The sequence below is a fragment of the Gorilla gorilla genome, chromosome 17 (assembly GCF_029281585.2).
Source record: "Gorilla gorilla gorilla isolate KB3781 chromosome 17, NHGRI_mGorGor1-v2.1_pri, whole genome shotgun sequence".
Classification (NCBI taxonomy): Eukaryota; Metazoa; Chordata; class Mammalia; order Primates; family Hominidae; genus Gorilla; species Gorilla gorilla.
Genome location: NC_073241.2, coordinates 86,753,701 through 86,770,425, shown reverse-complemented (window position 1 = coordinate 86,770,425; position 16,725 = coordinate 86,753,701). Strand labels below are relative to the sequence as shown.

Sequence of the window (16,725 nt, the reverse complement as noted above, 5' to 3'; positions counted from 1 at the left end):
TTTTCTTTTCTCATAAAAAAAAGATGCCAAATGCATCTATTTTGTCTTTATCCCTGCATGTCATTTTAGAAGAATGAGAAAAACATCCCCAACTGGGTCATTACACATTTCAGTTTGATTTAATTTCACTTCCCACAATTCTGCCTCCTGACCCCCTCTCTTCCCACCCCCCTTCTCATTTTTGTTTGGTTTGGAGTGTGGGCTTAATGCCCAGCTATCCTAGATGAGAACACTTAAAGGAATATCACAAGCACGAAGGGTAAATCTATTGAACGAGGGTCTTTAACTATGTGGTTTCCTTAAAGGGAAAGGTTGGATCAATAGGATCAATATGAAAGGTTTCCCTGGCCCTGCATAAAAGGGTAAGGGCTTCTCTTTTCACTGGTTTAACTTTACTCTCTGACAAATGCAAATCAATGGATCTGTGTTTACAACAGATTCCCTAACAGACTCAACTTGGGCAAAGCCCAGAACCTCACCCTGGGGGGTGGGGACTCCAAGCTTGCTCCAGGAGGACGCAGTAGGGCACAGCTTCATGCTCAAGGGCACTGGGGTGGAGTGGGAAGCAAGCTGACAATGGCTGCCAATCACCCTTAAAAGGAAAGGCTTGCTACCCACCCAGATCCTGCTGGAACTCAAGGAGCTGCTGCTGCCTGTGGCCTCTCCAAATAGGGCAGAAAAATTAGCCGTCAAACAGGTTCCTTCAAGGATGTCAATGCAACATAAGTAATAAAGCCCACATTCTAGAATTTGGTGAGCCAGTCAACCTAGTTTCCTATCCTTAACCATCTCCGAGGCTGATTGCACAGAGAAAACTGTAAATGAAATATCTACAATTGGAGCAGCACAAGTATTTATGCTCTAGGAATGCTTCTTCTACCCTTTCTTAAGTGGTAACTGGCTCTTCTTAGTAATGACAAAGCAAACCACTAACACTGTGGGTTCTTTTCCCCTTAATTTTACCTTTCCCTTTAAAAATGTGATGCTTTCCAGAGATTACATGACTTCAAGTCAATACCAGTTACAGAGAAATTATTTTTCTTCTTGCAGGAGAAAGTATATGTATATTTGATTACAAGAGCCAAAGTCCAATGCTGATTAAATTACAATGGAGGTGTGCTTCCAACCCAAACAAAGTCTGCTTTCTACAGAAGAGTAATGGGTCCTCAAATGGTGAAAGAGGTGCCGAGGTGGAATGCAGAGCCTCCCTGCCCTCTGGGACAATTTGTGTGGGACAGTTTTTCATAATAAACGTCCACAGCTTCTAGGAATCCTGCTCCCGAAGTGAGGCTATCTCTATCTGCACAGCCCACAGCCTGCCTCCAAGTCTTGCCCATCTGCACCATGTCAGGCATTAGATGGGCTGGGTCACCCAATCCACGTCCCTACCTCTTCCCCACCTGCCCCTAGAAAAACCTATGCACATTTTTCAGCCATTGCCTTGAATGAGACTGGGAAATCAAAAAGCCTTTCCCCCAAAGGCACAGAGGTTGATCAGGGAAAAAGCCTGGGTGATAAGAGGGGGTGACAGGGCCCCACAGGGTGTTAGCCTGATGGAGCTCTATACCTGACAGCATAAATAAATCACCCCAGAGGGCTTCCTCATTACGGACTCTCCCCTCTAAGAAGAGTTGTCTCCCTGGAGGAAGCAACTTTTCCCAAGTCAGCAAAAACAAAGGTCCCTAAAAGGGTCAGAAGTCAGCACAGCCCAGGGAGTCTAGATGAAGTTTAAGGCCTAGGGTGCCTCCATCTTCACCCTCCTCCCCAGGGCCCTTTATACGGGCAATTATTTCTATTTATTCCCTCCTAATTTCCCTTCCTTTGGCAAGAACCCAGAAACTAAATCTCTCTGATTCTCCCTTGAGGTCTTCCTTGCTCCAGGGATCCCCCTCCATGATACCACTTTTCATGAAGACAGTTTCTGCCAAATCCAGCCACTAGCCATGGAGTGTGGAGCCCAGGACTTTCTCCCTGAGAGTTTTTCAGTCCTGTTCCTCTGGTCTCTTCTTTGAAGAGAAGTGTCTAAAGGCCAGAAAACCTGGTGGGGAGGCTCTCTCTCATATCAGGGGGTGACTGTAAAATGAAGCCTTGGTTTGAAGACAGCAGGAGAGGCTGGCTCTCCTTCCCTCAGGGCTGAAGTCTGGCACTTGGGATGGTAAAACTGGCCTAGGGTACTGTTACCTCAGGGCAGACCTGGCTCAAAAGGAGAGTGAAGCAGCTGCTGGTGCCTTGCAGGGACAGAGAATCTGGGGTAATCAGTTTATCCTTTGCCCAGACCTCACCATTCACCAGGAATCCTGCCCAGTCTTGGAATTCTAAGATGGGAGTAGGAGAGAGTCTATGATTCTATCCTCTAAAGGCCCACTTGCCCCTCCCAGAGCCTAGGAGTCTTTCAAGTGGGGGCTGTGGGGAGGGAGCCAGTTGTCCACCAGACCAAAGGGAAACCACCTACTCTCCTTCTTAGTTACATATCCGATTACCCAGCTATCTCACTGTAGTTTAAAAGGGTCCGGTAGGGCACTTTCTGACTAGGAACCAAGGTGGTGTACCAAAGCTCCCTTCTTTAAGGAAGAACACTAGTGGGAAGATGAGGAAGAAACACCAGCCTACCCTCTGCCTCAACTCAAAGCAGAACAATGCACGATTTGCTTTCCCATCTCTCTTTTCCTTCCTCTTATTAATTACTGTTCTTGGAGAGGGCTGGAAAACACTGCTTTCCCTCCCGATTGATACCCGCTGTTGGAAAAGCTCAGCCTTCTTCAACAGGTGGGATTCATAATTTCAAAAAAAAAAAAAAAAAACCAGAAGAATTAGTTCTCATCCTACTCCCACTTCGGTCCCTGCTCTTTTATTTTTTTCCATAAAATTCACCTTAGTGCTCCTTCTGGAAAAACAAGCCACCATTTGGCCAGGGGAGTGGTTGGCAGGGTGTGGTGGTGTCCCCCACAAGTGGGAAGGAAGAGCTTTAAAGTTCTTTCTTTTCCAGTCAATGCAGGTGTTCCACAGGACACCTCCTTACCCGCGATGGGCCAGTGACCCGGGCCTCGGCCCAGGACGTCCAGGTGGTGGGAAGGGGTGGGGCAGGGGTTCCCCAGTTTGCTTCTCTTACTTCCTGTCCCAGCCAAGGTAGGACACAAGATTCTCCCTGTTAGACCCGACCAGTCCAGCGCAGAGCCTGCTACTCGGAGGGATGAAGCTCAGGCTTTTGTTACTAGGGCCACGTTTAATTGTCCAACGAATGCACCTGCGTAAAAAGTCTGCGCGTGAGCCTTTTTAGTACGAGAACCGATGAGGATGGGAGGGGATCTGCGGCTGATTAAGCTCCGCCGTTAGCAGGCAGCTTTAGCCACGTCATTTTCAAACTTGGGCTTAGTCGCCAGGGCCCAGTGGCAACGGCCAAGCACAGGATAGTTAGGAAGACTCGGGCACCGTTCAGCGCATTGGCTTCGCGGACCCAGCCGCCCAGGCGGATCGCCGGAAGCGCAAGTAGCGGTGTGTGCGCACAGGGGCGGGTGGTGCAGAGGTCGGGGGAGGGGGTGCAGAGGGCAGAGAGCCCCGCGAGAGGAGGAGAAAACCTCGGGGAAGTAAGGCGGGCTGGGGCCTCGCGGGGGAGGAGCTGCGGTCAGACGGGAGAACCCGCGCAGAGCTGGCGAAGCGGCACCGCTGGAAAGCCGCGGGGCCGTGGCGCTGGCGAGCGCTCTGCTGGGAAGAGCGCGCCGTCGGGCTTACTGGAAACGCGCCGGATCAAGTTCCAGATCAATGAAATCTGGGTCCACACGTTTACGTTATTGTTGCCAGCATTAATGCTCTTTTAATCTTCTAAACATTATCAGCATCGATCTCCCTCCATATACACATTTGTTTGAGAAAGTGACATAACCACACAGTGGAAAGCCTGGAATAAAAATAAATGCCCAGCCTCTCGCATCGAGGGCGCCTGGCTGCCTGGGCTGCTTCTCCTGCTCGGGTTCACTCTCCTCCCTCGGGTCCCGCCTCCTCTGCCCGCTCCCGCCCACCCTGATGCGTGTTGGGAAGGTGTTCTCCCGGCACCCGGGACTTGACGAAGCAGAGACTGCAGCGAACTTTTCAATTATTCATCCAAGCAGCTAGCAGGCAAACATATCGTCTGTTCCGTACTGGCACGGGTTGCGTTCAGCCCCTCCAGCTCTGATCCCTAACTAAACCGCCAGGAGAGGTGGGCTGAGTCGGGAGCCCTAGCAGCGAGAAACGAGGTGGGAGGTTGGGGGGTGGGCGCGAGACTCTGCGAAGGGGGTCCGTGTCCTCGGCTTGGGAGGTGCCCAGCGGCCCGTGTCACCCAAGGACGTCCCCGGCGCGGCGGGAGACAAGCACGCACGCGGTGCCCCTAGCAGGAGCCACTGCGCACTGCCCGGGCCGTGTCCCGCCGCTGCGGGCATCAGGTGGCCCAGGCGACATCATGGTGGGTTGGCTAAGGGCCCTCGGCCGCCTGAACAAAATTGGCTTCAGACTGGCCGCTGGGAGCTTGCTGCCAGGAGAGGGCCGTGCGTCGGACTACGGCGGGGACTGGAGACCAGCTCCGGGCAGGCCGCTGGGGGATCCGGGCTCACTGGAGGCGGAAACCTCTGCAGGAAATGTAGTCGGGCGCTCCGCTCGATTTTCGGGCGTCGGAAGAAACCATGCCTGCCACCGAGGCCTCGCTTTTCCTCAGTGGGATGCCCGTTCAAGTTCTAGCCTGGGTTCTCTCACTCCCTTCTTGTTTGTGCTTGGTTTAGAGGTCTCTGGGGCCCAACGCCCGAGAGTGTGTGCTCGAACCCGCGGAAATTTGTCTTGGCCGCCTCTTGTCAGGTTGCTGAAAACCGCCCTGCAAGGGCTGGTCTTGGGGAACCTCTGCGAAGGCCCGACCAGGCGGGGTTGCAACCACCTGCCACTTAGCCGCCCTTTCCGAACGAATCCGTGCATTTGGAGTCAATTTCTCTGAAATCTAACTTTGGGGCAATCTAAATTTCTCCGAAGTTTTCTCCCTTTTCCTTTCAAGTGCCACCCTTGTTTGTGACTACACCGGCAGGCTGGGCAGGAAGGACCTGCCTCTGTTGTGACCTCGCCTAAGGGTGAGCTTTGCCGGCGCTGGCCAAATCAGACCTCTTCATTCTGAGCCCCCTAAACCCCGGCCTGCTTGGCTGTTTGGCAGGACCCGGGGGCGGGGCCAAAATGAGAGAGAAAGGGAACCTATAACCTATGAGAGAAAGAGAAGAGGCAGGTTTGGCGGGAGGAGGGCAGGGACGGTGTCTTCCAGGCACCGGTCTGAGAGTCCGGCCGAGCCGCCTGCGGAGCGGCTGGGCTTGTTAAACCCCCGGGGCCCAACGGCGAGGGCCCTCTGCGGCGTAGCGGCGGGGATTCCGATCGATACTCCGGGCGGAGAAAGCCTCCGCTTTTCTTCTCCATTTGCTCCTGTCCCCTAGCGCTCCGAGCACATAATACCTACTTACCAGTCCCAGCTTCTGCATCAGTGTCTGAAGAGACTGATCTACTGACCCCAAACTGAAAAGCCTCCTATGTAATAATAACCACTCAACACACTTGTAGTTGCCGATAAAATGGCCAGATAAAAAGGCTAAAGCTCTTGTCCCTTTTCAACCCAGGGTAATAAAACAGACACACATTTGAATGCTCGAGCAAAGCGGGGTCCTCAGCAGGCCTTTTCCACTCGCTGGAGGAGGCATTCTGTCTTCCACGAAGGCGGCTTCAGCGATCCTCTGCGGAAAATCTAGCGGCGTGGGCAGTGCTCTCCCGGGCCTGTCCCTGCAGACTTGCACCATGGGCGCGGGTGGGGCTGAGGACCCCCGGGATGCCACGCTTTCTCATCTCAGCAACGCTTGGGATCATTTTAAAAGCTGAAACTCGCTAATAGGCGAAGCATTACTTTCCTCATCACTTTCAGACCTATATGGGCAGAAGGCACGTGTTTTTTAAAAGCTGTGTTCTTTGCGCGACCGGCATGAGGGGGCGGCAGCGCTCTGAGATGAGCAGGAGAATAGCTGTCATCCTGCCTTTAACTGTACCCCTAAGACCAGCTGCCAAGTTCCTTCTGGTCCCCGGTGCCCAAGAAGCCGGCGGGTACTAAAACCCACCAGGGAGGGCCTGGGACATTCGGGGGGATCTATGACAAAATGTTAAGAACTATCAGTCAGCCTCCAGTTTATTTCCCGCCGCTATTATTATCACTCTCTACTGGCTGCATTCTTACCCCGAACCAACAGTAAATCAGAGAAAACTGTAGGAGAGGATGAAAAATAAACTAAAGGAGAAAGATTACATAAATTTCTAAATCCACTCAAAGTATCAGGAGTCCGCCGATTTGGGGGAGGCTCTTTGCAGGGAAACCTGGTTTTCTTTACCTTCTTAGATCAACACTGCGGGGCGATTACCGACTGGGAATAGGAATCCACCAGCAGACGGCAAAGGAAAATGCTGTCAAAGCGGAAACTCCCCCTCCCCAAGCCCGGGTGAACCTGCTGCCTGTCACATTCCCCAGCCCTGTCGGGCGTTGGTCGAGTGCACCCCACAAGCTGGGCTCAGCGGTGCGAGGAAAGCCCGGGGGATCGGGGGTGGAAACCTGAGCTCGCAGCTCCGGAAGCGAGCTGTGCGAGGCTGGCTCGGAACCGCGCGCATCCCAAGATCCGCGCTATGCAAATCATCGCCACCACGAATTGTTCCCCTAGACCGCCCGCCGATCCTGAAAGATACCCCCCTCCACCCGATCCATGGGAAGTCGCCCACCCTGGCTTGCAATAGGGTATAGTGTGTCCTTCCCAGTGGGGGACCTGGACATTTTGCCCCTCTGGGCCCGTGGCTTGCTCCTAGGGGCAGCGCAGTCGCCACGCACACCGCGCTGGCTCCGTGCGCACAAAAGCGCGCAACTGTGTGCCAGTCGTAGTAACTACTGCATCTTTCCCTCTAGCTCGCGCACCCGCCGCCCACACAGGAGGTTTCTGTGCTCCTAGAACAATAGAGGGCTGTACCTCGCAGCTTGGCCGCTAGAGGAGGCACAAAGAGCCGAGCCGGCTCCAGAACAATGTAACCCGCGCCTCTACCCGTCCCCTCCCGCGGGCCGCCAGTCCTCCCCGCGGTCGCCAGGCGCGCACAATCAGCGCCCGCTTAATGCAAAGGCGGAGCCTGCAGCTGGCGGCAGGGATGCATTAACTAACCTGAATTTTTAATTTCTCAGCGCCTCTTCCTGCGAGTGCTCAGGGTCCCCCGGAGCCCCGGCAAATCCTGGCAAATCCCAGCAAACGCTGGGACCGGGACAAGGGCGGCCGGTGAGCAAGGCAAAGCGCTTTCCACCTCAGTCTCTTCTCCCACGTCCTCCCAAAGCGGTGAATGTGACCTTCTCAACCTTACACTCTGCCCTCGCTGTAGGTAGTGACATTGGAGCTGGCCCGAGCCCCTCAAGCCCGGTCAGAAAGTCCCTGCGCCAACGCCAAGGCCAGAGATGGGCTCCAGGAGCGCTGTTGTATCCTGGCCGCCGGTTCCCCGCGCGGGCAAGGCTGTGCCTTCAGCCAATGACCAAATAAGTTTGCCTATATGGTGGGTGGGAGAGTAGAGAGCTCTTTTCCCTCTGCAGAGCAAAGCTTCTCAACTGCCTCTGCACAGGGAGACTAGTCAGCCCGGAAAATTGAAATGTGTTGTCTAAAAAAGACTTGAAGTGCATGGGGTTTTGAATAAGGGCAGGTCCTGGTTTCTGTGAGTCTTGGAAAGACAGGGCTCCTAGAGGAAAACGCACACCCCCATCCCGCCTCCCAGTACCTGGGAAGATCGGAAATAGGGCAAAGGTTGGCACACTGAGAGGAGGGCGAATGAAATGGCGGGGGGTCGGTCAATGAAAGCTCAGGGACAAGGAGAGAGTAAGAAAGAAAAAGAAAAGGGAGAAGGGAAAGTAGGGGAAGAGCGGAAGAGAAAGAGAAAATGGAAGAAGAAATAAAAACGAGAAGAAAGAGGACGTGTATAGGAAAGAGAAGGAAAGAATCAAGAGAAGTGATTCGGCGCGCAGACTTGGGCCACAAGCACCGGACCTGGAGCCCTCTTCCCAGCAGCCTGGCCCCTGGCTAGCCCCGGCCTTACCTGCCAGGCGTAAGGCGGACATGCGCTGGAACTCGGGCTCCTGAAGCCACTTCCACATCCTGCGGAAGGTCTCCCTGCCAGATTTGAGTTTACTCCACGGTTTTGGATTCCGGAGCAGGTCGGAGAGAGTCCCCTGAGACCGGCACAGCACCCTCTGCGCGAAGATCGCCTGGGGGATACTGTAGCGCTTCAGCTCCGCTGTGATGCGCTGGGCCACCTCTTTGGTGTTGATTTCTTCCAGCTGGCCCGACGTGGCCACCTGCGAGCCCGATGAGGACGAGGGTGGCCGCTCGCGACTGGGTGCCAGCACCGGCCCGTGAGACTGAGTGTGGCCCGGGTGGTGCAGGCCGTTCAGGTGCGACATCATGGCCGCAGGTGGGGTGCCCAGGCCGCGGGACAGGTGTTGCTCACCGCGGGTCAGCATGGCAGTGTGGTGCGCGTCGAAGTTGGGGCTGAGCATTTTGTCGTGGCCCGGCGGACCGTAGTTGGGCAGACTCTGCTGCGCGTTGTGGAGGCCGCCTAGCCCGTTGCCCAGCGGCGTGGCGGCCAGCGGGGACAGGCTCTGGCTCATGCCGGGCATCTCCTTGTAGGGACTGTAGAGGTTGTTCATGGCCGGGAGCCCGCGCTCGTCGCGCATGAGGGTGAAGCTGCCGCTGACGTTGCTGGACAGGCGCTGGTGGTGGTGGTGGTGGTGGTGGTGGTGCGGATGGTGGTGCGGGTGAGGGTGGTGGAACTTGTCAGACACGGTGGAGATGGGTGGCAGCGGCTGGAGCGGTGTCAGCGTGGTGTAGGTGTTGCTCATGCCCATGCCAGGCGGAGACGAGTCGCAGGACATGCTCATGGCGTGGTGCAGCGGGATGGAGAGCTCGGGCCGGTAGTCGCCGCCGTCCAGGATCGAGGCCATGCTGGTGACCATGGCCGAGCGCGACGCCGCCGCTGCCGCCGCTGCCGCCGTGCCCAGCTCCTGGTGCGCGGTTGGAGGCGGCGGAGGGCCCCGCAGCGAGCCAGCGGCGCCGCGGCCCGCGTGGTGGGGGCTGGGGCTGGCCAGCAGCTCCTGCTCATGGCCCGGGCCCCCGCCGCCGCCCCCGCCGCCCCCGCCGCCGCCCCCGCCACTGCCGCCGCCGGCCGGCCCGTGCAAAGTGCCCAGACTTTCCATTGTCAGCTCCGGGTTCATGGCGCAGCCTTCTAGGTCTTTGGTGAGGCATCGATAAGCGGTGTAGGCAGCCTTCATTCAGTCCATCGGGGCCCGGGGGCGGCAGGGGCGGCGGGGGCGGCCGGCGGGCGGGCAAGGCGCGCGTGGCGGGGCTCGGCTGCGGGAGTGGGGGCGGGCGAGGGAGTACGGGAGTGAGTGGAGGGGAATGCGCGTGCGGGTGTGCGCCCCGGGCTGCGGGCGGGCTCGCCCGGGGTGGGGGCGGGGTGGGGGCGGACGGGGCGTGCGTGCGGGAGAGGGGAGGGGACGGGGAGGGAGGGAGGGATCACCGGGCCCCGCCGCTCGGGCCGGCTCGCAGCCTCGCCATGTCCGAGCCCGCTCCGGCGCCGACGTCTTCTGTTTGGGTGAGCGGGAGCTGTCCAGAAGGGCTCTGCCGCTCGCCGGGGCAGCCAACCTACCCTCCCGGACCTGGGGCGGGGCCACGCCCGACGGGCCCCACGCGCAACCACTCCGAGGCCGCAGCTGCCCCGGGAGGCGGGCCTTCCACGGGAAGCTACCAGTGGCTGTGGAGGGGGCGGGGCCGCGCTTTTCAGGTTTGGCTGACGGCTCGGTGCCTTTTTTACCTCCTTTGCTACTGGAATCAAACGTCAAGGAGAGGGAGGGAGGAGAAGGGGGGGGTCGCTGGGGAGAGGGAGGCTGGAGTGCGAGCGAGCGAGAGAGATTCGGTGAAAGATGCCGTGCTGTGTCCCCCCTGAGCAGCTGCGATCTGGGGGAAGGGGCATTGCTTCAATCGCCTTCGCCTCACCCCAAAGCTTTCCTGGAGGCGAGTAAGCCGGGAGCAAAAGACTCCGCTATGTGCCAGTGTAGACAGACACTCGTCACTAACAAGCCACTTCCCGAGAGTCCCTAGCTGGGAGCCAATAGTTTAGCCTTTTAAAATGCAGGCGCTAATGTATTCTAATGCATGGTAAATTCCCGAGGCCGGGACATGCATAATCTACGCGGTCAGAGCAACTGTAGCGCCCTCGCCGCCAGCGAGCTGCGGCCGGCCGGCGGCCCACGGGCGGCGCAGGCAGCAGTAATGCATGCAAAGTTAACACAATAACATCATTTAATTACCCGGTGAGCCCATAAATCTCAGTTATGAGGCTTCCGAAGAGCCCTGCTAGATTGCAAAACAAAACTAGAATTCCGGGAGCTGCCGTTTCAAGGTGACCAAGCGCTTTCTGCATCAGCGACTTGGAAAGAAGTGGGGAGAGTGTGGAACCGGTGAGGTGGAGGTGAGGAGGGTCGCTGGTGTCCCAAGTGAGCAAACTTCTCTCCTGGGGGCAGAGAGTAAGCAAACCAGCTGAGACGGCAACCGCGGACCTTTCTCCTAACACGCGACACACACACGCGCGCGCACACACACACACACACACTCCCGCTTCTCTCGAATCCCGGGAGAGGAACGGCGGTGGGCAGACGACAAGGAATCCTGGCTGACATCTGCATATTCAAACCTTGTTTCTGAAAAGACCAGCGCCCCGGCCAGCCTGAGAACGCTCACAAGCCAAGGCTTTAAAAACCGCACCTACGTCTTCCTAGAATTTCTGTTGTTTGGCAACCCCAGGTCTGGAGGTGGGAGTGGAACTGGGGGACAGAGAGTTGGAGATTTCTGCAGTCCGAGTGGGGGCGGAGGGGTAGTTGAAGACAGAGAGGCCAACACCCGGCATAAAGCCTTAAACGTAACAAGATTCTTCCAAAGCAGGTTGCGCTCTGTTTGCCTCCGAAGATTCAAGCTAGCTGAGGTTGCGCAGATGTTGCCTTTGTTTAAAGAGACAGTAATTAAGGACAGGGTGGACATAAGTTTGAGAAGCGTGACCTATTTTCTTTTGATCAGCTGTCAAAAGAAGAGCAGGGGGTCTCCTTAAGACAGCCCCCTTCAACCACTTCCAGCTGTTAGAGAAAACTTGATAAGAAAACAAGGGCACAGCTCGGAATACTGTATGTCCCTTCTTGGTGCCAGAGAAAGGTTTGATTCATTTGGAAAACAGTTCTTAGTCTCAGTGACCTTTTCTGCCGCCCTCCTCTCTCTTCTTGCTTCAGAGCAACACCCCCACCCCCACCCCCACCCTGTCACATGAATGTACAGTGACGTTATTCATAGATCAACTTTATTGAGCTCTGGCCAATACGCTGCCAATTATTCTTTCAAATAGCGTCTTCTCTGTGTTATCAAAGCCTGAGTAAGAAAGCGGCAGATCCTCTGGTTTGCCAGACATACTTTTCTGGTTGCTCACATCTCTAGTGTCACAACAGGAGCCAGGTAAAATAACTCAGGTTTTGGTTTCTTTGTTTTTCCTCTACTCCTCACCCCCTCCTACTGTCTCTCTTCGCGCTCCCTACGTTATATATGGCAGCTGGACACTTGGGATGATTTGAGTCAGTTAATGTTTGAAATATAATACTGAGTTGAACAAAAGTTTACGAGAGTGCAACCTGTTCTTGGTCCATGAGTGCACAGGGACTGAAATACAGCAGGAGAGAAGCAGAACTGGGAAGTAGTGGGTCTGATATGCCCCAGTGCTAAGGTAGCCTCTGCTGCTCTGCTGGCTTCAGTCTCAAGGAGTGGCCAGTTACCCTAGGCTGATGCTTCCTCCATACAGAAACCTAGGTATATAAATTGCCATTTAAATAAATTTTCAAAATGTTAAACTCATTTGCCAGGACACTGAGATAAACCTGCTTTTGGGAATTATATTTCGGTGTGCCTGGGAGCAGAAAGGTGAGTTGCATTTTCTCGCTGCCTCGCTTCCTTCCTTCCTTCCTCCCTCCCTCCTCCCTCACTCCCACCATCCCTCCGCCTTCCCTCGATCAATATTGGCGATCTCAGGGAAATCATGAAATCGTATTGGCTTCTTTGTGTATAATTTCATTGGGCTAGAATTAAAGCAGATTTTTCACGTTGTTTTTATAATGGTGGTTTGAGATTTTATGTTTCAACCCAAAATCCATTTAAAAGGAAAATGGATGTGCTTGTTTAGTGAGCATCCTAATTTTTACTGAATTAGGTTTGGATGCCCTTTTCTCTTTCTTTCTAAAAAGGAACAATATTTGTTTTCTACTTCAAGGCAATTTTTGGAGTATCAATACTAATACGATTTTCAAGTATTTTTTGAAATATTTTTGATGTTTCTTTCTCTATAGTTCTTTAAGAAAATATAAGGGAAAGTGGCTTTCTAACTGCCCCTTGTTTAGCATCCATACTTTAACCTTCAGAAGTTCTGCAACTTGGAATTTTTTCTTTTAATTTGAAGTTACACTCCTCTTCTCCCCCCTCCCCACCAGCATTTGATTTACAAACACACTGTATAGAAATGTAGTATGATAAGTGCTAGTTCACGGCTATTAGAATTTGGACAAACAGTTGTACCAAGCATTATATCAGGACCTGGATATTCACTTAGCATGCCACATTCACAGGTCCAATTTTCTTGAAGATCAGAAACTTAAATGGGTCAAAAGAAGCATGAAAATAAAATGCAGCTTTGACAACAAGGCTATTATAGGCTATTGCACTGTAAAAGAAAAACATTCTGAACTTGAGTTAGCAATTGCAGGAAAATAACAATATTTACTATTGGAGTTTTTCGTATGTGTTTTCCACATTAAAATTGTTTTTAGGTATAGAGAGACACACACAGAGAGGTGAACATTCAATTAAAAGAGATACTTTATAAATTATTCACAGAAAAAGATAAACAGACCACAAGTAAACCCAATCTGCATAAGGGGCCCAATATCTTTGTTTTTACTATACAACAGTAACCACGACCCAAATCTAGGGGAGAAGAGGGCTGCCAATTTCTACCCCAATGCTCGAAATCTTGTTAGGTTTTGTGTCAGGGTAGAACACATTTATGCTACAACTAGGTTATCAGAGCAATACACACACAAAAAAACATAATGGTGGGTTGATTTGGACTATTTTATTTTTGTCCTTCCCCAAACCATCTGGCGTGTGAGTGTAGGGGTATTGATCAGGGATCTGTGAGCTGCAGACCCCATGCCAATCCATAGCATTTCTGGCAATCAGCGTCGCCCATGAATTGCAGCTGTCTGTGCAGCTCCTCAACAGAAATCTTCAAAAAAAAAAAAAAAATTTCCCCCCCTTATCAAACACATCATCCGTTCGGGGGTAAGTCAATATCATTTCTTTGTCATTCTGAGGGCGAGGATTATGCGGTAGAAAGTTTTTGTTGTCTGTTATAGCTGCTGCTGCGCCTGCCTTTTTTTTTTAAAAAAAAAAAAAAGGAAGGAGAGCAATTTTCTAGCCTTTGAATGGTAATGGTTTTCCAGAAAGTCCTCAAGCGTTTGTAAGAATGGGGCAACAAATGCTGTTTCAATATTGTAGGGGAATTTGAAGAGGACAAGGAAACTCTTAGGTCGCTATACACAAATAATAGTAGTGATAACACAAGGTTCCTTTTCACGACAGAGAATTTTCTCCCCTTTCCTCGGATCCCCTGGTGATGAAGACAGGGCAAGTCTCTGTGATTACACGTGCAGATGGGCAGTGGGTGCTTGTGGCGGAAAAGGGGCCCTCGGAATTGTGGCTCTGTTTGAGATCTTCATTAGCTTCAGGTTTCTTCTGTTTGAAAGCTCGGGCTGGCTGAGCCCAGGGAGAATAAAACTAGAACCGAAGCCGGGCCCCACTAACTCTCTTTGGCCTCTCAGCTCAGAAATTCACTGTCACAATTCACCGTCACTTTTCAGATTTGCCAGTTGGATCTTGGAAAGTTTTTGTTGGTTTGTTTTTCTGGGTGGTGAGGCCAAACGCGTCCTTTTTTGTCTCCTTCTTCTTCGTTAATCTTGTTAAAATTCAAAACGCCAGGTTAGCAGAGCTGGCAGGGGACTGCCGTTAACTTTTTGGTTGACAAAAGATACTTTGCGTGGGGGCAGGGAGAGATATGGGGTTGTTAGTCTTGTTTTCACCCTCGTCCGGCCTCTTAGGGAAAGGAAAAAGAAGCTACAGGAGCCCTGCGTGCTGGGGGAAGGTTCTCTCCGAGCCCCAAGCCCAGCACCTGGATTAGAAGGTGGGGGAGTAGGGCTGCGGGAAGCAAACTACAGTTTCCTCCGCAGTCCAGACGCCGAGAGTGGGCAGGCTTGAGAGAGGGGAAAGGGGAGGAGACCCCACCCCAAAGAGCTTTGTCACCTGCTCCAGGGAGTGTCAGTCTGCAGGGGAAACTGGAATCCCAGCTCTGCCTAGCTAAGCTGCTAGCGCGTCCACCTGTCTAGTTTAAAAGAACACCAGGGCGGCCGACCTTGATCGCCCTCCTCTACCCATATAGATAAGCGACTGTTGAAGTTTTGTGTCTTCGGGAACCGCTTACTTCCCTGACACACACACACACACACACACACACACACGTACATTTCTTTGCTTCTCCAGCTCCCTGCCCTCTCAGGGTTTCCACAGCCCCCTCCCGTGAGGAGTTTGGGTGGAAGTGGGTAGCCGGGCCTCTGATCCGGACCGGTCCCCAGGACTGGGGGCTGGGACTGCGGTCCCTTCCAGGGACTTTCCTTCCTCCGAATTCGGGGCCAACTGCAGACCCTTTCTGCAACGCCCCACCCACCCGATTTTTCGGACGCTAACGCTGCAGAAGCTGGTGGGAGAAATAATTCTACTCTTTTGGGAAAATGAAATTCAAAGGAGGGAAGGTTGAGGATTCGAACCTGCAAATACCCAAGGGCTTCTTTTTGCGGAAGGGGTGGGGGAAGCACAGCTCTTAGGGGAACGGAGATTTTGCTCTAGAAGAAAGTTTCATTTTAAATAGGCAACTTAGTCTGAGAACGAAGACAAAATTTCCCCTCACCGACTTTCAGTTTTGCTCGCGCTATCTGTCCCTTCTGCCCCAAAGCCCCATAGCTTCGATTTTTAAGTTGAAAGATCTGCCGTCACATTTTCTCTTTAAAGGAGGGTTCCAAAAGTACAACTCAAGTATGGTTAAAATAAACTTTTCCTCTCTTCTAGTTGTCACCCCACAAAAGAAAAACTGGCATGATGTCCCTTTGTTCCGGTCAAGTTGTGCGTGAAATCTTTTTGTCGTCCTTTCCAAAGGAAGGCAAAAGTTGCAGTTGATTGTAAAAAGGACAAATTTAACTCCCTGAAGGTGGAGTTGTTTTCAAGTTGCCCTGAGACACTAAGCACAGGTGTTGCTTTTATTTATTACCCTCTTAAAACTATCATTTATTTGCCCTGAAAATACTTTTTGATTGAAGATCCAATATTGTTTAGGCATTAGTGCAAAAACTATTACGTCCCCTTCCAATGAAAATCCGAGAGTTAAAAAATCTTTGTGTATAATTTCAATTGTCTAGCTACCATGGAAAAAAATTTCATACGGAGTATTAAAAAAAAGACTTGGCTAGATTTTAAACTTGAGAAATATGATCTCCGATTTCAAAAGGCAATATTTCTATTTGGAAACTAACAAACCAACCGAGGGGTTGAAATAGGTATGCGAATCAGATCGTTTTTAAAAATCGTATATTTTTTCAGATTCCTCGAGTATTACCTCCCAAAGAAATAAAAGAACCAAGTGAATCTGAGCTGATCTTTTGGGGTAACACGATCAAAAGTAACAGTACATTCAGATTATTTTAGGATCATTTTAGTTTGGAAAAGTGCCTCGATGTCACTATTACGTATGTTGTTTTGCTTGCAAACGTGGAAGGGAGAGCGACTCTGGCGGACTCAAGGGTCGGAGGTGGCCGTTTCGCAGCCGCCGGGGCCGTGGTCGTTGGAGAAGCGGGACCTGTTCCCCGCGGCCCACGCGAACCAGCGCCCCGGCCGGGTTCAGTGGGCTCGGCGGCCTCGAGAGAGCACAAGCTCCGAGGGCGTCCCGCCGCCCGGCTGGAAGAGGGATGCGGGCGGCGCTGCCGACTCGGAGGGCTGCGAGAAACCTGTTGGCCACGAGGAATCGTTGTTGGCGTGGCGGCTGCGGCGTCGAGGCTGCGGGCGCGGGGTGGCGGCGCAGGCCGCTCCCTTCGCCCGCTCGGCAGAGCCCGGCGTACCCTAGGTCCGCTTCTCGGGGACAGGGCGGCGCGGCCCCGCAGCTCGGGAGGCGGAGGGAGCCGGCCAGGATTGATGTCTAAATCAATGCGGTTTCTAGGCGCTTCTCCCGACTCCTCTCCATCTTCCTCAAAGGCAAAGCGCCTCCCGAGGATGGAGTTCCGCGACATTCGCGAAGTCTGCGTGAGGATGGTGTCTGTGGGCCCCACGGCCGCTGCCCCACGCCGGGCACCCGGACCACGCACCGGCCAGGAGGGCCCTGCTGACCAGGGAGTCCAGCCTCGGCGGGGCCCCCGCCTGTGCCCTCCGCCTTCCTTTTGCTCCCCACACCTGGGGGCTTGCTTCCCCCTACACTCGGAATGGCGCCGGGTCCAGGCGGCTCTCGCAGCCTCGGCGCAGGGCGAGGCCTGTCAGCTCTCCG

At 53.4% G+C, this 16,725-nt stretch overlaps 1 protein-coding gene across 3 annotated transcripts in view; it reads right to left on the bottom strand.

Moving 5' to 3' along the window:
• ONECUT2 (one cut homeobox 2) overlaps window positions 1-9,680 on the bottom strand; it is a 56,045-nt gene extending 46,365 nt beyond the window's left edge. For 2 of the 3 annotated variants that reach the window (XM_004059464.5, XM_055368199.2), the window contains exon 1: window positions 8,098-9,680. In XM_004059464.5, coding sequence (XP_004059512.2) covers window positions 8,098-9,328 — 1,231 coding nt within the window. In that variant the 5' untranslated portion in view covers window positions 9,329-9,680. Of the gene's footprint in view, window positions 1-2,869; window positions 5,920-8,097 lie in introns of those variants that run through there. The other variant, XM_055368202.2, reaches the window with a different exon arrangement.
• Between the last annotated feature and the right edge of the window lie 7,045 nt (window positions 9,681-16,725).